The sequence below is a fragment of the Macaca fascicularis genome, chromosome 19 (genome assembly GCF_037993035.2).
Source record: "Macaca fascicularis isolate 582-1 chromosome 19, T2T-MFA8v1.1".
NCBI classification, from domain to species: Eukaryota; Metazoa; Chordata; class Mammalia; order Primates; family Cercopithecidae; genus Macaca; species Macaca fascicularis.
In genome coordinates this window covers 48,924,111-48,950,507 of record NC_088393.1, presented here as the reverse complement: position 1 = coordinate 48,950,507, position 26,397 = coordinate 48,924,111, and the positions used below count along the sequence as shown (strand labels likewise).

The 26,397-nt window shown below is 57.9% G+C and overlaps 1 protein-coding gene across 14 annotated transcripts; it reads right to left on the bottom strand.

Moving 5' to 3' along the window:
- Positions 1-140: 140 nt before the first annotated feature.
- On the bottom strand, positions 141-25,850 carry ARHGEF1 (Rho guanine nucleotide exchange factor 1). 14 transcript variants are annotated; one of them, XR_012427634.1, is made up of 30 exons: positions 25,761-25,850; positions 20,295-20,337; positions 20,123-20,209; positions 19,524-19,637; positions 16,274-16,372; positions 16,024-16,066; positions 15,550-15,796; positions 15,096-15,125; positions 14,289-14,388; positions 14,051-14,147; positions 13,937-13,972; positions 12,576-12,713; positions 11,574-11,679; positions 10,090-10,257; positions 9,619-9,764; positions 5,563-5,709; positions 5,240-5,322; positions 4,938-5,063; positions 4,696-4,810; positions 4,190-4,290; positions 3,809-3,886; positions 3,476-3,551; positions 3,205-3,372; positions 2,555-2,642; positions 2,330-2,416; positions 1,761-1,998; positions 1,563-1,649; positions 970-1,133; positions 782-882; positions 141-484 (listed from the first exon to the last, which is right to left on the bottom strand). XR_012427634.1 is itself a non-coding variant. In XM_065535555.2 (30 exons), exons 2-29 carry the CDS (start codon positions 20,316-20,318, stop codon positions 799-801), a joined length of 2,907 nt encoding a protein of 968 aa, XP_065391627.1. In that variant the 5' UTR covers positions 20,319-20,337; positions 24,556-25,850; the 3' UTR covers positions 141-484; positions 782-798. The 14 variants fall into 14 exon arrangements, 12 of the variants coding, with proteins under 12 accessions (XP_065391627.1, XP_045235424.1, XP_065391625.1 ...); XM_065535555.2 differs by having other exon boundaries at positions 1,761-1,828; positions 24,556-25,850; XM_045379489.3 differs by having other exon boundaries at positions 1,761-1,828.
- Between the last annotated feature and the right edge of the window lie 547 nt (positions 25,851-26,397).

Genomic DNA, 26,397 nt, shown 5'->3' with positions numbered 1-26,397 from the left:
CGGTTCAAACAAAGAAATGAATGAATGAATGAACAACTAGAGGCAGGCGCAGAGGCACAGACCCAGGAAGTCGACGCCAGACAGAGAGTTCCAGATGCCACGCCAGGCCCCACCACACCCTCACACACACAGATCTCTTCTTAGATAATATATATTAAAAAATAAACCTCCAATTCAGGGTATAAAAACAGAGCGAAGGCACTTGGGGGTGGGGAGTGGAGGGGTGGCCCCCACAGGCAATACTGAGATGGCCCGGGTCACCGTGGTGCCCTCCGGAATGAAGCCCTGAGTCCCCCAAGCAGAGGGCAGGAGGGAGAGATGGCCGAGGCTCATGCAGGGCCAGTGACCCCAGCTGGGCCCCTCCCAGGCGTGGCCCACAGCTCCCTCTCCTCAGGCCCTCAGGGTGTGAGATGCTGCGGCAGCTGTGTGGGTGGGGGTGGTCCCTCACGTCCTCTCCCCCATTCCTCTCCTTCTTGCAAAAGGCCTGGGGGATGTAGGAGAAGACGGGAGATGGGGAGATGGAGAGAGAGACAGGGAGAGACAGACACACAGACAAGACAGGGAGAGCGGAGAGAGAAGGGGAGGTGGGGAGAGGCAGGCAGGCACAGAGACAGAAACAGATTATCAGAAAGAGAGACACAGAGATGAGAAACACGAGGTGGAGTGGGGAGATTCAGAAAAGACAAAGAGGGAGATGGACAGAAGGGGCTGTAGGGATGCGAGCTCTGGAGGGGGACCCTCCTTTCAGGACAGTGCCCTGGCCCGCAGATCCCCCACTCACCTTCCTGGACAGGGACCTCAAGTGCAGCCAGGCTGGGAGACAGAGTTCCCCCCAAGCTGAGACAGGAGGGGTCGCAGGCGGCAAAATTCCTCCTCCAGCTCCTGGTGGCATGGGGGTCATGGATGAGGGGGGCCCCCTCCTTCCCCGGCCCATTCAGGGCACTCCTGGTCCGCCCTGCCCCGCCCCACCTCCAGCTGCTTCATGGTCTCCTCCAAGCTGAGCAGGTTCTCCTGGATTTCCTGGGTCCGTGCTGGGCTCAGGGGGCCGCCCCCTGGGACCCCATCCCCATCTCGAGGAGGCCCCGCCCCATTGTCTTCCTCCGCCGGAAACAGAAGCTGCTTCAGGGACAGCACTGGCCAGGGGCAAGGGGGGCGGAGTCAGGAGACCGGGGGCCAGGATGGGATCTGGGATGGGGGATTCCGAATGGCATGTGTAGGGGCTGGAGGTGAGGGTGGGTCCCAGGCAAGGCTGAGCGGATGGGGTTGGGGGATCCAAAGGGAGGTGAAGAAGTGAGGCTGGGTTTAGGGTTGGGACAGGGCAGGAAGGTACTGAAGACAGAGATATGATCAGGGAGAGGGTGAATATAGAGTCAAGGAAGGGATGGCGGCTGCAGAAGAAGGACATGGGCACCCAGGACAGTGGTGCAGGCCGGGTGGGTTTGGAGCATTTGTTTTCTGGCAGCTGGGCGTAAGGAAATTTTTGACAGGGAGAGCCTTGTTCTAGTTGGAACAGAGGCACTGTTTGGGCCGGTGGCCACCCTGGAGGGGCAGGGCTGGGCTACCTTTCCGAAGGGCCGTGGCAGCGAGCTGGCCCTCGGGGCCTGGTCTGCAGAAGGGCAGGAGGTCACTGAGGATTCTCTCGGTCCGGGCTGGGTGGGGGAACAGGGAGGGCGCTCAGATCCTGCCGGGCCTCCTGTGGATGCCCCTCTTCACCCGTGAGCCCCAACCTGGCCCCTCACCCAGCATCCCTCTGGTCTCACCATCAGCCGGAGACGTCTCTCGGCCACCATTGCCGTTCTCAGAGCTGCTGAGGAGGGGTTCTCGGGTGCTGAGGGGAGGAAGTGCTGGGTGACCCCACACTCCTGGCCCTGGGGGGCCACGGGGGCAGGGAGACAGAGAGCTGGAGGTGGGGAGGCAGGGAGGTCCGGAGAGAGAGACAGAGGTCGAGGCCGGGAGACAGGGAGACAGAGAGGCCCAGACAATGGAAGACACAGAGGCCTGGAGACAGGAGACAGACGGGGCAGTGGTGGGGTCGGCACACACACACGCACACACATGCATGCACATGCTCTCACACACGCACACACACCATACATGCACACACGTACACACACACATGCATGCATACATATACTACACATGCACGCACAGTCACATGCTTGCGTACAGGCACACATGTATGTACACACATGCATTCACACATGCGCACGCTCACACACATGCACACTCAACAGGACTGGGGTTTGCATTCTGGAGCTGTGGAGGGAAGCCAGCCCTGCCTTCCGGCCCCCCTCCCTGAACCTCCAGCTCTCTCCATGGCCCCCCTCACCTGCTCGGGCTGGGCCGGGGCTTAGGGCGAGAGGCAGGGGCAGGGACTTTCAGGGATCCGGCAGTCTCGGTGATGAGGGCACACCAGCTGGGGAGAAAGGCCAAACCCCTGGGCAGTCAGAGACCCCAGACCCTATGCCGGGGCCTCCCCACAGCCCTCCTGTACCCGGGAACCCAGAGGCTTGGGCCTCCTCAACCCACACTCAGAACTCAGAACCCTCCTCACTTCTTCCGCTCCGACACAGTCTGTGCCACCAGCTCGTATATCTGGGCCTCCTGGTCCCAGGTAAAAAGGACGTAGAAGGCTTTGTGATCTGCAGAGAGACGGGGAGATGGGACTCAGAGCCCAGGTCCCCCCAGTGCATGCCCCTTCGTGAGCACAAGCTGGGGAAGTCACTCACAGTAGCGCTGCTCCCAGGGCTCCCATGACTCAACTCACAACTCACTGTCCACTAATATCCAGGGCCTGATGTGTCCTCCTGAGCTCCCCCCTCACACCTCCTTAGGGAACCAGGCAAGTCCCCTGGCCTACCTAACAAAACCCTGCCAGCCACTCCCACCCTCCAGCTTCTCCCAGTGTTTGTGGCCCTGGTGCAACTTCCCAACTGTGTGTTTACAAATCCCTCCTCACTGGGCTCCTGGCCTTTCTTCTCATTTATACAAGACACGCCTCTGTGCAAACACCTGCAGCAGCTCCTACCTCACTTATAAAACCTACTAGGCCTAGCCCCGCCCTGCCCACCTCCACCCACTTCCCAACCTCTTTGCCAGAATGCTGACTCCCTGGCTCTGTAGAGGGTTCTGCTCCCCACTCCACAGGCAGCTCTGCCCAAAAGAGACACCCTTTGCCCTGGGCCATACAGTGGCTGTGCTCACCGGTGGCCACCTCGCGGGTCATGGCAGAGGTGAGCCGCAGCACAGGCCGCAGCATGGTCTTGCCGTCGGGCGTGGGCGTCAGCGTCCGGCTATGGGACTTGAGCAGCAGCCGCTCATCCTGGCGCTGGAGCAGCAGCAGCAGGTCATCCAGCAGCAGCACATGCACCTCTACGGGGCGAGCAGTGCTCACACAGCGCCCCCATGCAACCCCGTCCCCGCCCTTGGCTCACTGCCCCCACACCCTGCACTAGGTGGCTGCCCTGGCACTCACCCACAGCCTTGTCCTTTGTCACCCGCCACGTCAGTGGGCCCTCGTGGACCAATTTCTTCTTGGTGATGTCCAGGTTCTGAGGCAGGAGGGGGTGATGGTTCGTGCAGGTTGGCGGGGGGTGATTGGGGTTGGTGGGGAAGGGAAGGGAAGGGCAGGGCAGTGACCAGGGATGACCACAGGCTGGGGATCATGGGATTGGCATGAGGTGGGGGCCAAAGCTCTCAATCCCTGCGTATAGTATGGGATGGGGAGGACAGGCTGGGGACTGTGTCACAGAATCGCCTGGGCCAAGTAGAGTAGCGGGGCAGGGGAGGCAGGAGGGTAAGGTCACACCTTGAACTCGCTTAGCATGGGGTCGCTGCTCTGCCGAAGGTGGGACAAGTCCAGGCGCCGCTGATAGTCCTTGAGCCTCTGGGGCAGAGACGGGAGCGTTATGGGGACAAGCTAAGTGCTAGGGCTGACCCGCAGTGACCTACATTGGTAAGGCGAGAGCCAAGACCAACTTCTGATGGGAGCAAGCTGAGGGTCGAGCCTGACCTCCAATGACCCTCAGAGGGAGGTGCTGAGGGCCAAGCCAACCCCCAGACACACAGTGACCCTTGAGGGAGACAAGCCAAGGGGTAGGGTGTGACTTCTGGACAGGCTGAGGTAGGGTCCACCCCCTGCTCTCATACCACCCACACTGTCCCAGGTGTGGGGTCAGCCCAGGCTCACCAGCAGGTCCTCCATGTCACGCACGGCTTGGTTGACGTGGTGCAGAATTTCCCGGCAGCACTCGGCTGCCAGCTCTACTTTCTCCCGTTCCGTGGGCTCTTCTGCAGGCAAGGGAGAGAGCAGCTCTGGTGAACCCCTGCCCTGGAGGCTCCAGATTCAGCAGCCAAGGTTAGACAAAGGACAGCTGGCTGGGCATGGTGGCTCATGCCTGTAATCCAAGCACTTTGGGAGGCTGAGGCAGGAGGATCGCTTGAGACCAGGAGTTCAAAGCCAGCCTGGGCAACATGGCGAGACCCTGTCACTACAAAAAAATTAAAAAAATTAGCCAGGCACGGTGGTGTGCCCCGGGGTCCCAGTTACTCGGGAAGCTGAGGTGGGAGGATGGCTAGAGCCTGGGAGGTCGAGGCTGCAGTGAGCCGTGATGGTATCACTGATGAAAATGAGTGAGAAAAAAAATTAAAAAAAAAAAAGGAGAGCCGAGGCCCAGAGAGGCGGGCCTGCGGTACCTGTGTTCTGCCCGATGCTCTGCAGAAGCAGGGGGTACTTGGTCAGCCGCTGCATCTCCGTGGGAATCATGTCCTTCAGCTGCAGACGGCGGCACCGTGGGCGGCTCTCAGCTTCCTGCAGGAAACTGGTGCTGGCGCTGTGATGGCCCAGGCTTCGGGCTCACCCCAGGGCGCAGGCACCTAGGAGTCTGGGTTTCCAGGCCCCTCCTCCCCAGGAAGCTGGAGTCCAGACCCCGCCTCACCTGCACGAAGGCACAGAACCGAGGCTCCTTGCGTTGCTTGGCTTTGAGCTGCTCTAAGGCAAACGACTGGCGGCTGCAGAAGCGGGAGGAGATTTTCTGGAACCAGGAGCCCTCAGCACCATCAAACTACAGTAAGATTCAGGCCAGGCAGGTGTCTCAGTGGGGATGGGCAAGAACAGGGCCTAAAGTACGACACGCTGGAAGCCCAGACCCTGGGACTAGATTAGGGTGGGCTCAGGACCCGCTCCGGGCTTGGATTCCAAGTGTCTAGCTGGGAGGAGGGGGAGGGCTGGGCATCTCACCCGGGCCAGCAGCACGTCTCCAATCTCCTCGATGAGGTAGCCACTCTCCTGCCTCCGCTTCATCAGGCGATCGAGGAACAGGGCTGTGGGGGCAGGAGGAAAGGGATCCTCCATCAGGGCGTGGAATATGCTGTGCGTGGCCTGCTGCGGCATGGTGGGAATAGGGCTGCAGGTGTATCTGTGTCTGCTCTTCAGGGCCGGATGGCGTATCTGCTCCCACCCCATGTGAACCCTGGGGTTCCCGAGCAGGTTGAACCCAGGGCTAGAACAGAGCTGCCCGTGGGGCAGTGGGGTACACAGAGGGACCCTGGCCCTGCACTCACAATGCACCTCGATGAGCTCGTCCAGGCTGGGGAAGATGTTCTGTAGCTCCTCCAGGGAGAAGAAGAGGCCGTCCGCCATGGGCTGGAAGAAGAGGTCGTGCAGCACCCGCAGCATGCGCACGTGGGCCGCTTCTGTCACCAGCAGCTCTGCAGGGCCACCAAAGCAGGAAGCACGTTGGGGAGGGAGCAGACTAGGGGGCATGACCTCAGGGGCAGGCTAGAGGAATGAGGCAGAGCAGGGAGGAACGCTTCCTAGGTTGGTGGGAAAAAACTCTCTCTGGCTAGCCACGGTGGTTCACACTTGTAATCCCAGCACTTTGGGAGGCCAAGGCAGGAGGACTGCTTGAACCCAGGAGTCCAAGATCAGCCTGGGCAACATGGTGAAACCCTGTTTCTACCAAAAATTAAAAAAAAAAAAAAAAAAAAAGCCCGAGTGTGGTGGTGTGTGCCTGTGGTCCCAGCTACTTGGGAGGCTCAAATGGGAAGATTCCTTGAGCCCAGGAGGTTGGAGGCTGCAGTGAGCTATAATGGCATTACTGCACTCCAGCCTGGGCAACAGAGCGAGACCCTGTCTCAAAACAAAACGGCTGGGCACAGTGGCTCACGCCTATAATCCCAGCATTTTGGGAGGCTGAGGAGGGTGGATCACAAGGTCAGGAGTTCGAGACCAGCCTGGCCAATATGGTGAAAACCCGTCTCTACTGAAAAAACACAAAAATTAGCTGGGTGTGGGGGCAGGCTCCTGTAGTCCCAGCGACTTGGGAGGCTGAGGCAGGAGAATCACTTGAACCCGGGAGGTGGAGGTTGCAGTGACCCAAGATCATGCCACTGCACTCCAGCCTGGTGACAGAGCGAGACTCCATCTCAAAAAAACAAAAGAAAACAAACAAATAAAAAAAACTTCTCTTGGTGGAGTCATTTGCCCTCTTAAAAGCCATTGAGGAGCCAGGTACAGTGGCTCATGCCTATAATTCTAGCACTTTGGGAGGCCGAGGCGGTCAGATCACGAGGTCAAGAGATCGAGACCATCCTGGCCAACATGGTGAAACCCCATCTCTACTAAAAATGCAAAAATTAGCCGGGCGTGGTGGCAGGCGCCTGTAGTCCCAGCTACTCAGGAGGCTGAGGCAGGACAATCGCTTGAATCTGGGAGGCAGAGGTTGCAGTGTGCCGAGATCGCGCCACTGCACTCCAACCTGGCGACAGAGCGAAACTCCGTCTCAAAAAAAAAAAAAGGCCACTGAGGAGTCCTCAACCCACCGTCTTGCCTTTCCCTTTTTGCTGTGCCAGCCAGCCAGAACGACCAATGGTCCCCGTTTGCCTGCGTGGGCTTTCAGTAATAAAACTGGGAATATCCTTAGCAAATGGGGACAAGCTGGTCATCCCACCCACCAGCAAGCTTGCAGCTGTGTTTAGTGTCTAACCATCAAGCCACATTATACAGTGGTTGACAGCCTCAGATCCAGGGACCCCCGCAGAGGGCATATGTGTGAGTTTCAGGGGTCCTAGAAATCCCCTGAGTCTAAGTGCACAATTTTGTATGTTACGCATATTCTTTCTGGGGAGAGAAACTGCTATCCTGTCCGACATGATAGTCACCAGCCACGTACAACTCTTTACATTTTCGTTAATTGAAACGAAATTTTTAGTGCTTTTTTTTTTTTTTTTTTTTTTTTTTGAGACGGAGTCTCCCTCTGTCGCCCAGGCTTGAGTGCAGTGGCCGGATCTCAGCTCACTGCAAGCTCCGCCTCCCGGGTTTACGCCATTCTCCTGCCTCAGCCTCCCGAGTAGCTGGGACTATAGGCGCCCGCCACCTCGCCCGGCTAGTTTTTTGTATTTTTAGTAGAGACGGGGTTTCACCATGTTAGCCAGGATGGTCTCGATCTCCTGACCTTGTGATCCGCCCGTCTCGGCCTCCCAAAGTGCTGGGATTACAGGCTTGAGCCACTGCGCCCGGCCAGTGCTTTTTTTTTTGCTTTTTTTTTTTTGAGACAGAGTCTTGCTCTGTCACCCAGATTGGAGTGTGGTGGAGTGATCTGGGCTCACTGCAACCTCCGCCTCCTGCTTCCTGGGTTCAAGCAATTCTCCTGCCTTACCCTCCCGAGTATCTGGGATTAGAGGCATGTGCCACTACGCTTGACTAATTTTTTTTTTTTTTTGAGACGGAGTCTTGCTCTGTTGCCCAGGCTGGAGCGCAGTGGCCGGATCTCAGCTCACTGCAAGCTCCGCCTCCCAGGTTCACGCCATTCTCCTGCCTCAGCCTCCCGAGTAGCTGGGACTACAGGCGCCCACCACCTCGCCCGGCTAGTTTTTTGTATTTTTTTAGTAGAGACGAGGTTTCACCGTGTTAGCCAGGATGGTCTCGATCTCCTGACCTTGTGATCCACCCGTCTCGGCCTCCCAATGTGCTGGGATTACAGGCTTGAGCCACCGCACCCGGCCCGCTTGACTAATTTTTGTATGTTTAGTAGACATGGGGTTTCACCATGTTGGCCAGGCTGGTTTTGAACTCCTGACCTCAAGTGATCTGCCCACGACTTCCCAAAGTGCTGGGATTACAGGCGTGAGCCACTGTGCCCGGCCTAGTGCATTTCGAGTGCTCACCAGCCACAGGTGGCCGGTGGTCCCCATGGTGAGCAGCACAAATACAGCACATTTCCATCTTCCGGAAAGTCCTAATGGATAGCACATGGCTCATGTGGTTTTTTTTTTAAATTTTTATCATGTCCTTAGAAGGATCTGTGACTCAAAAAGTACTCAACCACTCCCCTAAAATTTTTGAGTAAGTACCTTTTTTACTAGGAAGTAATCTGTAAATAAGCTTTCAATCAAGTCCAAAAGCTTTCTCTTGGGCCGGGCAGTAATCCCAGCACTTTGGGAGGCTGAGGTGGATCACCTGAGGTCGGGAGTTCGAGACCAGCCTGACCAACATGGAGAAACCCCGTCTCTACTAAAAATACGAAATTAGCCGGGCATGGTGGCGCATGCCTGTAATCCCAGCTACTCAGGAGGCTGAGGCAGGAGAATCACTTGAACCTGGGAGGTGGAGGTTGCGGTGAGCTGAGATTGTGCCATTGCACTCCAGCATGGGCAACAAGAGCAAAACTCTGTCTCAAAAAAAAAAAAAAGCTTTCTCTTTTTGCCGCCAGCCTCCCCAGCCACCGCACAATTAGCACAGGAAAAAAGGAAAAAGACAAAAATGATACACTCATCATCTCTCCATGCAGAAGCAAGCACTGTGAATATACTGATCATTCTCCTAAACTTTCCCCCGTGGGGATCTTTTCTCCCCTAAGCAATTAAGATCAAACAAATAACAACTATCTCATTAAAATGCTCTTCCTTGACGGGGCCTGCTGGCTCATACTTGTAATGCCAAGCCTTTGGGAGGCTGAGGTAGGAGGATCACTTGAGCCCAAGAGTTCGAGACCAGCCTGGCCAACATGGCGAAACCCCATCTCTACAAAGAATACAAAATTAGAATACAAAGAGTACAAAAATTAGCCAGGCATGGTGGTACATGCCTGTGGTCTCAGCTGCTCGGGAGGCTGAGGTGGGAGAATCAGTTGAGCCTGGGAGGGTAAGGCTGCAGTGAGCTGTGACTGCACCACTGCACTCCAGCCTGGAGACCAACTGAGACCCTGCCCAAATAAAAATGAAAAAAAAAAAAAAATGCTCTTCCTCTGTGCCCAGCACTATGCTAAACATTTCACACAAATTGTCTCATCTTCATGACAATATCTGAGGTAGGAACTATTAGTACCCACATTTTGCAAGTAAGCAAATAAAGGCTTGCACCAGAAATGCAGTGTTCTTAACATCAGCACTGTCTTGCACTACTCGATTTTTGGAAACGTCCCTTCCACAGTGGCATTCACATTCCATCGAAGTGGTCTCTGTTGGAACAATCTGAACTTGGAACAAGAGGGAATTTGAAGCTGCCTTCAAGTGCTGCCTATGGCAAATAACACCAAGATGAACATGTCTCTGCACCTGCCTTTGCCAGAGCTGGACTGTGTCCTTGGTCACAGTGGGGCAGACGGGGGCGGTACTCACCGCTGATGACCTCCTGCCGCTTCACCTGGCTCTTGGGCAGGCTATGCAGGGTGTCTGGTGGGACAAGTTCCCGCCAGCCAGGAGGCTCTTCTGGTTCAAGCTCCAGTCCTGACCGCCCCGGCTCCCCCTCATCTCCAGGCTCAGGGCTGTGGACGGAGGCCTTGTTAGGGCCCCAGCTTGGGCCATCCCAGGAAGCAGCCTTCAACCTCTTAGAGCATTCAACCCCGGTCAGTGGCCTTGGCATTCGATGCCCCCAGGGTGGCCCGTGCAGCAGACCAGGTCTCTAGATCTGACTACACTACAGTCCCCAGATCTCTAGAAGCATTCTACCCCTCCTCCTCCAAGGTCTGTGACCACAGTTGGCCTCAATGACCTCAGCCTCCAACGCCCATTCCTGTGACTCTGATAACAATCCCTCCCTGATTCTCCAGGCTGCCTTAGTGGATGGGGGAAGGGAGAGGGTTGACATACGTGGCTCGTCGGGCAGGGCCAAGCACTGCCGTGGCGGAACTGGGGTCCATGTCCACGTCGCTCCGGGAGCGGCCCCCACCCCGGCCCTTAGCCCCGAGGCTGCCCCGGGAAGGCCGGCGGCGGTCACTCACCCGCAGGCTCTCTGAGCGCCCCAGACGCCCTGATAGCCTGGACCCCGAGGCCAAGGATAGAGTCAGGCAGAGGCCGGGTACAGAGACAAGGAGAGACCAAGACAAGGACAGAGACGAAGAGAAACCAGGACAGGGACAGAGACGGGGAGAGACCAGGGTAGGGACAGAGATGGGGAGAGGCCAGGACAGGGACAGAGATTGGGGAGAGAAGAAGACAGGGACAGAGACAGGGAGAGACCAGGACAGGGAGAGACAAGGAGAGACCAGGACAGGGACAGAGACGGGGAGAGACCAGGACAGGGACAGAGACGGGGAGAGACCAGGATGGGAGCAGGGGTGACCAGGACAGGGATCAAACATGCAACAGAAGAGAGAGGAGAGAGTCAGAGGAGTGGTGGGATTTTAGGGGCGCTGGGGTAGTGGGGGGTGTCAGTGGGGGGATACTGAAATTTGATGGGGGAAGGGATGGGGAACCCAGGATGGAGTGTAGGACTGACCCCCTCCCTTCCCTGAGGCAGGGGGATGGCAACAGAGGGCGTTTATGGGGTGGGGAGGATTTCCATACTTAGCTCTTCAACTGGGAGGGTGATGTCCCCACCCACCCCTCACAGGGAGTGAAGGGGAGGGAGTGGCCATGGGGAGAGGGGAGGGGCTGGGAGAAATGGGGGAGGGGCTAGCCCTTCCCCCACCCAGGGCCCAGGCACCCACCTCTTCCACCTTCTGGGGAGAGAGGGGCACAGGGTCAGAGGTGGGCCCAGATGGCACCCGACCCACCTCCCCACACCCACCAAAGGGTCCCCAAAGCAGCGGCACAAGGACGGGCAGGGGGCAGAGCCTGCCCCCCAGCTGTAAGGGGGACAGGGCCCCCGGGGCACAGAGCAGAGGGGTGGGGGGTTGAGGGACGGGTACCAGGAGGCAGGAGCGAGGCGGGGTGGGGTGGGGGGGCTTGAAAGAGAAGGGGAAGAAGGGCTGAAAAAATGGAAAGTGGCAGGGAGATCGGAGGGGGATGGAAAGTGGGGAAAGAAAACCCAGGTGAGAAAGGAGGGGGGAAATAAAGGAGATGGAAGGAGAGGTGGAGAGGAAGGGAGGAGGAGAAAGATCAGTGAAAAAAGGAAGGAGAGGAAGGAGGAGAGGAAAAAGTAAGGATAAAGGAAAGGGGGGCAATGAGGAAGCAGGAGGGAGATGAGAAAAGGAAAGAAGAAGGGAGAGGAATGGCGAGACCCAGAGAGCAGCAGAGGAGCAGGCGGAGCGAGAGGCTGGGACAGGCAGGCGCAGATGGCAGCGGCGACCCTGCACCCACCCACCAGTGCCCAGTAAGCCACGGCCCCCACCCCTGCACCCCAGCCTGGGCACCTCTCGGTTTCGGCCCCCTCATCGGTACTCTCTGGGGGCGCCGGGGGCTCCAGGCTCATTGGGCCCTGCGGGGATAAGTCCCCCAGCTCCAGGGGGGCGTCGGCACCTGTGGGGTGGAGGGAGCAGGGCTGGCTGGAAGGCCTCTGAGGCCACGAGACCCACACTCTGGGGGCCTGGAAATGTGGGGGCTAAAGCTACCCAGTGCCTGGCAGACACCACGAGGCTGCAATGGACTTCAGCACGGGACAGAAAGATGTTAAGACCTCTGAGAACACGACCGTGGGCCACTAGGGGCAGGGGCATGAAGATGCAACAGAAGTGGGTGCCCCTGTGTGTCCTGGGGGGATGGGGACCCCAGGCCTAGCATGTAAGTCACAAACATCTCTCCCACCCAACCAGACTGCAGCCCCCTGAGGTCAGGAGGGCCTGAGTTCTGTGCTGCCTCCATGTCCATTCATCCTCCCCACCCTCTCATACTCCTTTAGAGACAAGGAAACGGAGGCTAATAAATGGGAGTCATATCCAAAACACTAAATAAACACGAGGAGTCAGCAGAGCCGGTGTGTGAGCCTGGGCCTGGCCATGCAGAGATCCAAGGGCCTGAGGCCACAGAGGTGTAAGGACGGTGAGGGATGAAGCTCATGGGGCTGGTGGGCTTCCCACCTAGGGGGCTAGCAATGCAGCTCAGAGGGTAGATTGGTCATGTACGCAGGGAAGGTTCTGGAAAATGAAGGGCTGATGGAAAACGTAGTCCAAGGGGGTGGGAGACACGGCACCAGCAGAGAGGTCAGAGCCTGGGAGGAAAGTCGTGGAAAGGGCAAACTGAGGGAAGGGGAAAGTTACGAATGACAGTGGTGACCAGGAGCAGGGAGGAGCGGATGCTAAGAGCAAAGGGGAGGTGTTGCTGAGGAGTGGCTTCCATCTGGGGGTGCCAAGGGGGCAGGCAGCACCCCCACCCTGGATCCCTGGGCCTCACAGAGCCCTGGCCCAGGAAACTCTCACCTGGTTCCCGGTCTGGGCTGTCCAGGGACAGAGGGTGCAGAGAGACTCCAGGGGTGTCCTGCCCAGGAGCCCCAACATTGCGGTCCCGAGAGGGCATCCCCAGGCCTCCCTTCCGGTCTGTAGCACCTGGCTTCTCAGCTGGGGAGATAGTGAGGGAGAAAGAGGGAGATGAGAGAACAGTAACTCAAATCTACAACAACCGGGGGATGCAAGAGGCTGTGCTCAGGCCCTTCCCCACCATGACCAGGAGGCCCTCCTGCCTCAGACCCAGGAGCCCCCATCCCCTCCTCCCTCAGACCCAGGAGTCCCCCATACCCTCTGCCCTCAGACCCAGGAGTCCAGGCCCCCAGCCCCTCCTCCCTCAGACCCAGGAGTCCCCCATACCCTCTGCCCTCAGACCCAGGAGTCCAGGCCCCCAGCCCCTCCTCCCTCAGACCCAGGAGTCCCCCATACCCTCTGCCCTCAGACCCAGGAGTCCAGGCCCCCAGCCCCTCCTCCCTCAGACCCAGGAGTCCCCCATACCCTCTGCCCTCAGACCCAGGAGTCCAGGCTCCCAGCCCCTCCTCCCTCAGACCCAGGAGTCCCCCATACCCTCTGCCCTCAGACCCAGGAGTCCAGGCCCCCAGCCCCTCCTCCCTCAGACCCAGAGGTCCAGGCCCCAGGCCTTTCTCCCTCAGACCCAGGAACTCTCCCAGCCCCTCCTCCCTCAGAACCAGGGGTCCAGGCCCCCAGCCCCTCCTCCCTCAGACCCAGAGGTCCAGGCCCCAGGCCTTTCTCCCTCAGACCTAGGAACTCTCCCAGCCCCTCCTCCCTCAGAACCAGGGGTTCAGGCCCCAGCCCCTCTTCCCTCAGACCCAGGAGTTCAGGCCCAGCCCCTCCTCCCTCACACCCAGGGGTCTAGGCCCAGCCCTTCCTCCCTCAGACCCAAGAGTCCCAGCCCCCAGCCCCTCCTCCCTCAGACCCAGGGGTCCAGGCCCAATCCTCCTCCCTCAGACCCAGGGGTCCAGGCCCCAGGCCTCCCTCCCTCAGACCCAGGAGCTCCCCCAGCCCCTCTTCCCTCAGACTCAGGGGTCCAGGCCCCCAGCCCTTCCTCCCTCAGAACCAGGAGTCTGAGCCCCCAGCCCCTCCTTCCTCAGACCCAGGAACTCCCCCAGCCAAGTGCAGGCCCAGTCCCTCTTCCCTCAGACCCAGGGGTTCAGGACCAGCCTTTCCTCCCTCAGACCCAGGAACTCCCCCAGCCCCTCCTCCCTCAGAGCCAGGGGTCCAGGCCCAGCTCCTGCTCCCTCAGACCCAGGAATCCAGGCCCCAGCCCCCTCCCCCACAGGCCCCAGGGATGGATGCTCTGGCTACAGGTCCATTACCATCAACCTCTGCTTTGAGGTGTCGAAAATCTGGAACTGAAATGAGAGAGAGTGAGACAGTGAGTGGGAAGAACTGGGGAAGACAGGGGAGGGCAGAGGCCAGAGCCGCTTTACCCTGGGGCTCTCCCCGGTTCCAGCGGGCGGCATCCAGGATGCTGCTCAGCCCCTTCTTGGTCTTGGCAGGCTCGTCCGACCGCCGGTTCCCCATCACCTGCAAGACGGCAGGGAGGAAGACCAGGCTGAGCATCTCTGAGACAACCAAGCAGAATTTGACGCCAGGTGTCCAGAGTCATGGGGCTCCCAGGGGGTCTCTGGAGAGGAAAGGGTCAGGACAGGGCACTGAGGGAAGCACCTTTTTCCGGAAGAAGTTCCTCCCTGACTTCTTGTCCCCACTCTTGGTCCGCACCCCAAGGTGGCGCATGTACACGCCAATGGCGTTGACCACGGCAGCACTGTAGGGAGGAGACAGTGAGGGCTCAACACACACAAAGACACACACACACACACACACACACACACACACACAGAGCCACTAGAGGCAGAGCACACACACACACACACACACACACACACACACACACAGAGCCACTAGAGGCACCATCCTGACTCCACAACTACTTCCCGTGAGACTCTGAGGAGAGATGAGAGGGTTCAAAAGGACAGGGGCAAGGGCTGTTACCCAATACCCAGGACCCAGGAGTCCAGGTCCCCAGCCTCCTCCTCCCTCAGACCCAGGAGTCCAGGGCCCCAGCCTCCTCCTCCCTCAGACCCAGGAGTCCAGGTCCCCAGCCTCCTCCTCCCTCAGACCCAGGAGTCCAGGCCCCCAGCCTCCTCCTCCCTCAGACCCAGGAGTCCAGGCCCCCAGCCTCCTCCTCCCTCGGACCCAGGAGTCGAGGACCCCAGCCTCCTCCTCCCTCAGACCCAGGAGTCCAGGGCTCCAGCCTCCTCCTCCTCCCTCAGACCCAGGAGTCGAGGCCCCTAGCCTCCTCCTCCTTCAGACCCAGGAGTCCAGGCCCCAGGCCCTCCTCCCTCAGACCCAGAAGTCCAAGTCCCCAGCCCTCTCCTCCCATAGACCCAGGAATCCAGACCCCCAGCCCCCTCCTCCTTCAAACCCAGGAGGCTGCACACCTCTCCCTGCCGCCCTCCCTGCCCCCCTCACCTCTTTTCTTCATCGGTAGAGATGGTATGTCTGTAGGAGGAAGAGAGATGTTTGTGACATATTTGCTAGGTCTGGGGTCCCCGTCCACCCAGGACACATCTCAGGGTTGCTGTCCTGGGATAGGCAGGGGGAAGAGAGACAGAGAGGGGACACTGCGGAAGGGATCGGGAAGGACCGTCACAAGAGGGAGGGAGGTCTCTCATCCAGGAGGACGGGATCCAAGTGCCAGATCATGGACAAGACCCAGAAATGACAAGGGAACCCCAAAGTTGGAAAGGGAAGACTCTGATCCAAGGTGAGTTAAAACGCCAGGGCAGAGGAAGAGCCCCAGTGCCAAGAAATGAACCCTGACGCTGAAGAGGGAACCCGCAAACGGGATGGAACATGCCAGAGGTAGCAGGGGTGCCCCGGCGCTAGGGAGGGGCAACGCTCCCACCAGGGCTGGCCCACTCACTGCATCTCCTCCAGGTGCATGAGCAGTCGCTCCGCCACGTGCCGCTCCCGGGCCTCGTAGCTGGCTCGGTCTCGCCCAACCCAAGCCTCCAGCTGGGCCAGCTCCTGCTCCCAGGGCGTCATGCCCATGAGCCGCTTGGAGCGGAAGTCCTCCAGCTGCCGGCCCACGGCTGTCTGCTGGCTTTGCACCACCTCCTGCACGAACCGCCGCTGGACATCCTCAGAGATGAGGTCAGCCCGAGTGCGGTCTACAGGGACACACGTGGGGGCTAGGGTCCACTTCCTGGTGGCTTGGACCACGGCCCCCACCCACCTTTGGCTCCAACAGCCACTCTTCCTGAGGCCGCTGCCAGTAAGGAATGAATGAATCTCGGCTGTCCGAGCAGAGCATGGGAGTGCGGCCTCCCTCCCCTTGGCCTCCTGGGAGGTGTAGTCCCTGCTAGACACCTCTCCCCCATCCCATCCTTCTCCTTACCAAGTTCAAAGGCGACATTGGGAGGGACCGGCACCCGCAGAACCTGCTCAAGAGAGAGAATGGGGTGAAGAGGAGGACTTGGTGTGCTGAGATGCAGGCCGGGAGGACTGCCAGGAACCCTGACATAAGTGAGGGTGCTGGGGAAGGCCTGGGTCAGCAGCTGCCCTCAGGGCAGAGGTTGGGGACCTCATGGTGACTCTGCAGGCCCAAACAGGGATTGCGGGGTTGGGGCAGCTTGAAGATCTCTCACCGCTGTCTTCTCCAGGAAGCTGTGATAGAAGTCCAGGAAGGCCTTCTTGGCCTCCTTGGGGCCCAGTGAGCCCAGCATGTCGGCATGCAGACAGCAAAGCTAGGGGAGACACACAGTGTGACTCTCCGCTCCCCCACCCTGCCTCAAACCACAGTCTCCCTTTGAAGAGGGCCTTCCCTGCCTCCTGACCACCCCATGGTTAAGGGACTCAACTGCCACCTCCTCCGGGAAAAACTCCCTGACCTCCACCCCTAACACCAGGCCCTGGGTTCCCCTGCAGGCTCCCTGGGGCCGCCATTCACATTTTCTAATTTTCCATTCTGTGCTGTGGTCCTTTGTGGTTCTTCATCATGTTCTCCTCCTGGCAATAACGATACCTACTACTACTGTCTATACTGAGGGCTTACTGTATACCAGACGCTGCTCTACACCCTCTACGTGCATTAACATGTTCAAGTGTAGGGACCGTGAGTATCCCCATTTTACAGATGAGAAAACGGAGCTCGACAAGTTTATTCAAGCTTAGTGACACAGCTAGGCCGGGCATGGTGGCTCACACCTGCAATCCCAGCACTTTGGGAGGCCGAGGCAGGTGGCTCACATGAGGTCAGGAATTTGTGACCAGCCTGGCCAACATGGCAAAACCCTGTCTTTTTTATTTTTAGTAAAATAAAACAATTAAAAAATTAGCCACGTGTGGTGGTGGGCACCTGTAATCCCAGCTGCTTGGGAGGCTGAGGCAGGGAGAACTGCTTGAACCCAGGAGATGGAGGTTGCAGTGAGTGGAGATTGTACCACTGCACTCCAGCCTGGGTGACAGAGCAAGACTGTTTCAAAAATAAATAAATAAATAAAACCCAAAATCACACAGCTACTAAGTGGCAAAGTTAGGATTCGAATCCAGGCAGCCTGTCTCCACTACACTCTGCTGCCTAGAAAGACTGAGCAGCTCAAGGGTTTGTGTGTGTTGAGGGGTGTTGTAGGTTGATCCATCTGTGTCCCAGATGGTGCCCTGTGCCTACTGAGGGCTTGTAAAGAACAGGTGGACAAGCGGGGCTCACTGTGTCATTCGTCACGCATTTCCTGAGTGCCAGCCCCTGTGCTGGGTGACAGTGGGGACTCCAGCCTGCCCTGGCTCCTGGGCGCTCTCATCTGGGAAATGGACTCACTCCAATGGGAGTGGGACTTTTTCTCCTTTTTCTTTTTTGAGATGGAGTCTGGCTGTGTCACCCAGGCTGGAGTGCAGTGGCACGATCTCGGCTCACTGCAACCTCCTCCTGGGTTCAAGCAATTCTCCTGCCTCAGCCTCTGGAGTAGCTTGGATTACAGGTGCCTACCACCACGTCTGGCTAATTTTTTTTTTTTTTCGCCTAGGCTGGAGTGCAGTGGTGCAATCTTGGCTCATTGCAACCTCCATCTCCCAAGATCAAGTGATTCTCCTGCCTCAGCCTCCCGAGTAGCTGGCATTACAGGCGTGTACCACTGTGCCCGGCTAATTTTTGTATTTTAGTACAGATGGGATTTCACCATGAGGCTGGTTTTGAACTCTTGACATCAGGTGATCCACCTGCCTCGGCCTCCCAAAGTGCTGGGATTATAGGCGTGAGCCACTATGCCTGCCCCATTTTCATATTTTTAGTAGAGACAGGGTTTTACCATGTTGGCCAGGCTGGTCTCGAACTCCTGATCTCAAGTGATCTACCCTCCTCGGCCTCCCAAAGTTCTGGGATTACAGGCATGAGCCACCGTGCCCGGCCCCACCTTTTATTTATTTATTTCAAGACAGGGTCTCACTCTGTCGCCCAGGCTGGAGTGCAGTGGTGCAGTCACTGTAACCTCGACCTCCCGGGCTCAAGCCATCCTCCTGCCTCAGCCTCCCAAAGCATTGGGACTACAGTCATGAACCACCAGGCCTGGTCCTCCTTCTCCACTTTAAACAGTTTTAACAAATCTATATCCACTCTCCACACTCCCCAAATATAGCAAAATTCTAAGAGAGGCCAACAGGAAGCTGCCCAGGGGACCATAGCTATCTCCGATCGGCTCCCCACAAGCTGATGAGGTGAGGGAGCTGTGTGAGGATAAACCTCAAAATGCTCAGAGGCTGCTGGGGTCACCTCAGGCAAGTCCCTGACCCTCTCTAGGCCTCAGTTTCCACATCTGTAAAAGAACATAGTAGTCAGCACGATCCCTGGGCTGATGTCCATGATCTGGTGGTCTAGAAACCCCAAGGCTTGAATGGGGGACCCCCTTGCTCAGAGGGCCAGAGTCTCCATGCATGTGGTTGTGCGGGGAGCCACTCTTCTGGAAAGAGAATGCAGACGGCGGAAAGACTGCAATTTCCTAAATTTCTGCATATCTGATGCTTTGGTGTCAGGATGACCAGCCTCTGGTCTTGCAGCTGACGTATTCTTCTTTCCGCATGCCTTGGGCGCTTCTCCCCACTCTATCGATTTTCTCGTTTTCTGGAGGGGTCTACTACGCATGTCCACATGGTGCAGTGCCCTGGCTGTCCCCAACTCCTATGCTGTGCTGGGCTGGACCGGGTTTTCTTGGGACGAGACCCTTGTCTACAGATCCACTGCCAGCCAGCACTGTGGCCTCTCCCTTTCTAAATCACCTGCTGGTTTTTCTAGACTCTGCAGGTGTTTCTGGATGGCACGGTTGTCCATCCACACCTCCCAGGTATCTTCTGCCTCATACGGAGGCTTCTGGATCCACAATTTTGTGGTCTCCTTTGTGAGCTGTGTGTGGTAGTTTTCTTGTTTCTGGATCAGGGCCCGCTGTGCCCCCTACACCTGGGATGGCTAACAGCCTTCTCTCAAGCACCAACCCTGAATGACTGCGTGCTGGCATCTGCCGAGAAGGCTTTGGAGAGAAGGATTCGGTACCCCAGAGTCCACGGAAGGGCGCTGCCACAGGCTGATGGGGAGCGCTGCCACAGGCACAAAGTGGGACGGGATGTGGTTTCTGCCAGGCTGCTGGACTCTCTGTGGCTCTGCGGGGTCCTGCCATGTGTACCCTGCCCGCTGCGCACTGAGATCTACCCTGGGCATCTGTAAGCCTGTTGAGGTCACGTGGCGTGCTTTCTGGCTCTTGTCTAAGGCATTCTCTCTTTCTAGATTTGGCACTCTGTTTTCTAGATCTGCTTTTCCAGACCCTCCCAGCACTAGCTCACTGGTTTAATTCGCCAAAAGCTGTGCCTGTCCCAGCCCCACCCCTCCCTGTGCCCACCCAGCCCTGCCCTCACCAGGGGTCCTGGCTCAAACTGCAGGGCCACGTGCTGCAGGAGGGCCATGAGGTGGGCTGGGCGCCGCTTCACCTGCTCCAGGCTCTGGAACTGGCTGTTTTGCTCTTCTGAGTTCTGGGGGTTCAGGCAGGGGTGAGTACAATGGGGAGAAGAGGAGAGGCCTTGGGGTTGACCCTACCCATTCCTGATACTTCACAAGGGATCCAAGTCAGGGTTAGCTCCTGGGAAGTGGGGAGTGGTGACAGTGTCCATGAAATAATGATGACAGCAAGGGCAGGTGGTCAGGGAGAATGGATGAGACTTAATATTATAATGGTGGATGATGAGGACAGAAATTAGGAGAGAAGAAATTGGGGTCCCTGCTGGGAGAGGAGAGAGCAATGATAAGAAATGGGGTTAAGAGTAAGAAGGGTGGGCGTCCATGCTGCTGTGTGGGCTCGGAGTATGGGGTCGGCGAGGTGAGGAGGGAGGTACCACAGAGATGAGAGGATGGGACAGACCGTGGGAAGAGGCCGAGAAGACACATCTACAGGTGGGAGGGGACCCGGGGCGGGATGCTGAGCCTGGGACAGAGCTTTTCCACCCTATCTCCCACTCACCGTCTCCAGCTCGTTCTCAAAATCCTCATCCTCTGCCCCGATGATGCTGACGGGAACCAGGCCAGGCCGGGAGGGGCCTGGGGAGGCCTGTGGAAGGGGAGGGCGGCTTCAGTCCACAGAACTCCCCACCCACAGCCCCAGAGTCCCCTCACCCCTTGCTCTGTCCACTCACCGCCCCTCGGGCAACGTCTTCCATCTCCCTGGGCTCTGCAGGGCTGGGGGAAGAGGAGGGGCTGCGGTTAGGAGGGTGGGAGGAGGCGGCCCAGGGTGGTTACTCACAGATTCCTGGCCCAGGTGTGAAGGTGAGTAAACAGCCTCCCCCATCCCGGCCTCCGCAGCTCAATGGGGCCTCTGTGTGGCCACAAAGAGCCCTTCAGAGACCCGCCAGGGGGCGGGAGCCCAAGGACGGGAGCCTTGCGGGGGCAGGCATTGGAGGCTCAGGAGCCTGGGTCCATGGGAAGGCTGAGTCTGAGAGCCTGCAATCTGGAGTCCCTAACGCTCTCATGGAAGAGGGGGCTGGGGGACTGGACTCCCAGGTTGGAGGGATCAGAGGCCTGGGGGCTAATTCCTGAGAGCACAGCCTAGAGGCAAGCTGGGATGGGAGCGTTAGAGGAGAGGCGGGAGAGAAGTGGGGTGCAGGGGTCTCCTCTGGTCTGTGACAGGCCTGGGGCAGGATGTTGCTTGGAACCCACCAGCCCCACTTCCTGTGACAGGAAGTCACAATGACAAACCCCCAACCCCCAACTCTCCACATAAGAAAACAAAACTCAGAACTCTCCTCCCTCAGGGACCAGGAGTCCCCAAACCCAGTTCTTCTTTCCCCCAGGGACCTCATCGCTTCCAGTCCCGGAAAATAAGTGATGGGACCTCAGACAGCCCATCTCCAAGGTGCGTCTGTCTCCGCCACCCTACGTGCACCTTGGTCTGTCTGCAGCCGGCTCTCCTTGGCTGGCTGTCCCTCCAATCTGTCTCATGTCTTGGGCTCTCTTCACCCTGTTTCCTGATTTTTCTCCTTGCCTTCCTCCAGAACTGTCTCATTTTCCCCACCGTCCCTGCCTCCCCTCCTTCCATCTGTCCTTCTCAGAGGTGACACCCCCTTCCTGCTTCTGTAGCTCTGTCTGTCCTGTCCCTGTCCCTGTGCCTCTGTCCTCCCGCACCTGGTTTCTGCAGCCACCATCCCCACACCTCTCTGAGTCACGGTCTCAAGAGATGTCTCTCATCTCTCTCCATCCCTTTTCCTCCCCCATTTCTTGCTGTCTTTCCCATCTTTGTCTCTCCTTGAGTCTCCACTTCTCTCTGAGTCTTTCCACCGACATCTTCTGTGTCCTTAATTAGTCTGACTAATGCCACGGAGCCCGTGTCAGGCGGGAAGGAGCTGTGGAAAGAGGGGTGGGGTGGACCAGTGGGGGGGGGCTCCCCACAGCCCAAAGCTATTTATAACCCTAGCTGGCAGAGACCCGCCCTTCTCCTGCTTTATGGGCCTCCTCCCTAGCTCCCCAGTAAATGGTAACCAGGATTTTGATGATTAAACAATGATGCTTTCTGGAGTGTCCAAATGCCACCTTGAGGGTCCACCTGGGGAAGGCATCATTTTTACTCTTTCCCATAAAGAGTATTTGTCCAATATCTAAGCTCGGGCAATTCAAGATTCAAGCACTGCTAAACATTCACTTTAATAAATTTGCAAACTGGCCAGGCGAGGTGGTTCATGCCTGTAACCCCAGCACTTTGGGAGGCCAAGGTGGGAAGATCGCTTGAGCTCAGGAGTTCGAGACCAGCCTGGGCAACACAGTGAGACCCTGTCTCACTATGAAACATGACCACGGACGTGGAGGGTGCATGCTCATCCCACTCACAGGCAGAAATGCTCAACTGAGGCAGGGAGATTAAAAAAAGGCAAAGGAGGCTGGGCGCGGTAGCTCACGCCTGTAATCCCAGCACTTTGGGAGGCTGAGGTGGGCGGATCACGAGGTCAGGAGATCGAAACCATCCTGGCTAACATGGTGAAACCCCATCTCTACTAAAAAAAATACAAAAAATTAGCTGGGCATGGTGGCGGGTGCCTGTAGTCCCAGCTACTTGGGAGGCTGAGGCAGGAGAATGGCGTGAACCCGGGAGGCGGAGCTTGCAGTGAGCAGAGACCATGCGCCACTGCACTCCAGCCTGGGTGACAGAGCAAGACTTGTTCTCAAAAACAAAACAAAACAAAACAAAACAAAAGGCAAAGGAGGGGATGCTCATTATCTCTGCAAGTGCTCGGTGCCAGGTCTGGAACTGTGTGCTTGCCAAGTTCTTATCTCCTTATTCCTTTCTTTTTTTTTTTTTGAGACGGAGTCTCGCTCTGTCCCCCAGACTGGAGTGCAGTGGTGGCTGGATCTCAGCTCACTGCAAGCTCCGCCTCCCGGGTTTACGCCATTCTCCTGCCTCAGCCTCCCGAGTAGCTGGGACTACAGACGCCCGCCACCTCGCCTGGCTAGTTTTTTGTATTTTTTTTTTTTTTAGTAGAGACGGGGTTTCACCGTGTCAGCCAGGATGGTTTCAATCTCCTGACCTCGTAATCCGCCCGTCTCGGCCTCCCAAAGTGCTGGGATTACAGGCCTGAGCCACCGCGCCCGGCCTCCTTATTCCTTATCACAATGATAATGAAATGATAGCTGACACATAAGAGACACTTAGTAAGTGCCAGGCATGGCATCGCTGGTTTACAGGTAATAACTCATTTAATCATCTCAGTGACTCCAAGAGATTATTATTATTCTCATCTCCATTTAGCAAAGAAGGAAACTGAGGCACAGCTCATATGAAGCAGAACCAGGACTCAGACCTAGGCAATTGGGCTACAGAGTTTATGCATTTAAAATAAACTGCATTTGGTGGGCCCAGTAGCTCACATCTGTAATCCCAGCAGTTTGGAAGACCAAGGCAGGTGGATCACTTGAGCTCAGGAGTTCGAAACCAGTCTGGCTAATATGGTGAAACCCTGTCTCTACAAAAGATAGCCAGGTGTGGTGGCTCATGCCTGTAGTCCCAGCTACTTGGGAGGCTAAGGTGAGAGGATCGCTTGAGCCCAGGAGGCAGACGTTGCATACAGCCAAGATTGTGCCACTGCCCTCCAGCCTGGGCAACAGAGTGAGACTTTGTCTTAAAATAAAACAGGCCGGGCGTGGTGGCTCTCGCCTGTAATCCCAGCACTTTGGGAGACCGAAGCAGGCGGATCACGAAGTCAAGAGATCAACACCATCCTGGCCAACACAGTGAAACCCTGTCTCTACTAAAAATACAAAAATTAGCTGGGCATGGTGGCGCGAGGCTGTAGTCCCAGCTACTCGGGAGGCTGAGGCAGGAGAATCGCTTGAACCCGGGAGGTGAGCTGAGATCGCGCCACTGCACTCCAGCCTGGTGACAGAAGTGAGACTTCGTCTCAATGAATAAATAAAATAAGACAAAATAAAACAAAACAGAGGGCATTGCTTCAGAGCATGGGGAGCCCCCACCCTACCCTTCACAAACTAAAATGTGAATCAAAGCTCTGAGACACATCACATCTTCTTATGGATGCCTGGAAAAGCCACCGGTATGTGGTCACTGTGGCCTAGGCAGGAGTGCAAGTTGGATACGGCTGCTCCACAGAGGCCTGGGGGCTGGAGATGATGGAGGCGAAGAGTGTTGCTTGTTTAGGACGAGGGGTTGGGGGGCGTCCCACAAAGGCTGGAGAATTATAGGTGAAGCTGTCAGAGAATAGATGGATCTCTACAGGCAACTGACAAGGCCTGGGGGTGGGGGGTGGCGGGTCCAGCAGAGGGAGCACTACGTGCATTGGGCGCTGGGCGGTTAGGACTGGTTTAGAAGGTCCCTGGGTTGGGGGGCTACATGGGTGCTTGAGTTCTATGGAAGGCTCAGGGTCTATAAGGTATTGAGCAGGTGACTCGGGGTCTCCAAGAACTTCTGGGAGCCTTAAAGAACCTAAAAGGAGTCATTGGAATGTGTAACTCCCCAGATTCTATTTGACACACAGTGGGTCTAAAGGATCCAGGGATCATACAGGATCATGATTCTACAGGGACAGCTGCCAGTCTGTGGAACCTCCGGAGACTTAAAAGGGGCTCAGAATTCCATAGGGGTGCGTGGTGGGTCCCGAGACCCATGGTCTGTAGAGCCCCGGATTCCAGGGGATGCTCCTTATCTATGAGGACCCCACGTCTATGAGAAACCAGTTATCCATGGGGCGCTGGCAGGAACCTGGAGGGTCTGAAAGACTTTGTAATCTATACGGAATGTGGCTGGTCTACACGAGCCCCAAATCTTACATGGACGTGGCCGGTCTTACGCGGGCCCTAAATCCTACGGGGGACGTGGCAGTGTGCACGGCTAGGGATGCCGGGGAGGACGTGCAGAGTCAGGGTCTGACGCCCGCTGGGGACCGCGTCCCTCACCTGCTCCAGGTGGAAAGAAAAGCCACCACCGCCACCGGAACCGAAGCCTCCGCGCGCCGGCTCCGCACTCTCCCCACCCCTGCCGCCGCGTCGCTCTAGCCGCCCTGAGTCCACCTTTGCGCCCAGCTCCACTCCTCCTGCCAGCCGCTCTAGCCCGGCTCCTGCCAGGCTCCAGCCCCGACGACTCTACTCCTCCCGCCGGCCGCTCTAGCGCTGCATTGCGCCACGCAGGCCAGATAGGGCCGCTCTGGCCTGTCTTGGAGGGCCGGCGTTTCCGTATCTCGACTGCCCCCGTCACTCCCCGGGCCCCGCCCCGCGCCCGGAGGTGCAGATGGGTGCAACTCCTCCCGAGTTCGATCCGAGATCTCCGAGTCAACCCGGCGCTGAGCACTCGGACCGCGGATTGGGGCTCCCCGTCCTATTAGTCTCCCCACTTAGGGAAATTTAGCGCTGAATTTCCAACGCTCGTACATCAATCCCCTCCGTCCCCCACCCCACCCCCCTTCCTTTGGAACTGGAAAAGCAAAAGTCTTGAGTTCCAGCACATCTTTCCCTCTGACATGCAGTGTAATCTGCAAAAAGTAATGACTACTCTGCAGGCCTCAGTCTTCCCATCTGTACAATGGGAGAAGGCCTCCAGCTCTCTCCCTACACTTGTCTCCCACGGTATAATTAATGACCTAGAAAAGAGCTTTCCTAAAACTCTTTCAAATGCACTCTGCAACTTTCAGCTTCACAGCGGCCCTCGTCGCTGTTATTGTTGTTTTTCTTTTTTTAGGTGGCCCTAAAGCATGCGGAGGTTGGAGGATGGCGCTTTGCGGAAAGCACGTGCGAGTTCAAATCCCAACTCCACACTGTCTCATGATGTGCGTTCCCTGGGACGAGTCGGTTTGGCTCCCCGGGCCTCGGTTTCCCCACCCGTACAATGGGAGTGATCGTCTGTCCTCCACTGAGCAGGTGGGAGGCCTTGGCCCCGGCCTCGCACCGTTCGTCCCCACCTAGGGGTACTCGTCAAGTGTGAGTTCTCCCCTCTTTGCTCCCTTTAACAGATGGGAAAACTGAGGCCCGAGGAGGTGCGGCCGCTGGCTCCGTGGGGTCCGAAGGAGGCCCCTCCGCTGGCGGCAGCGCCCCAGCCCCTCCCTCCTCCTCCCCACTTCCCCCAGCAGCCGAGGGGAGGAAGCCGGGCGGGGCCGGGGACCGAGTACCTGGTGTCCGCGCGGAGGTGACCGGCGGGGCGCCCGAGGTCGAGCTCGGCAATCCCGGGCCCTGGGTCCCGGCTCCCGCTTCCTGGCTCTGGCGGGGCAGGAAGTCGGGGCGTTTTTCCGGAGGCCCCCGCCCCGCCGCCCCTCCCCGCTTCCTGCCCGCGCCCCGCGCCCGCCCGGCACCTCCGCTTCCTTCCCCTTCTCGCCGCTTGCCCGCCCCTCCTTTCCCCGCTGCGCCCGGGTCCCCGCGGGCACCGGCCCCGCCCCGGCCGCGCCCGGGCTCTCCCCGGCTTTGTCCATCGGTCCGTCCGCCGGGCGCGGGCTCCGCGGGGCTCGCATCTCCTGGCTGCGGTCACCTCCCCGGAGGTGCTGGGAGGCAAGCCCTGCTCCCCGTGCGCCCCACACCGAGCCACGACCTCCCCGGCTTTCCGCGTCTGTGGTTCTCTTGGTCTTGCGCCCTTCCTTCTGTGGGTATGCTCCCGCCTGCGTCTGCGTCCCCTTCTCTGTCCCTCTGTCTTTCTCTATTGGGGTCTTTCCCTCCTTGGCCTCCACCTCTCCTCTGTCCCTCCATCACTTTCTCCCCGAGAGCTCTTCTCTACCCTCTCCGGGTCTCTCTGTTACCTTTCTGCATCTCCGTCTC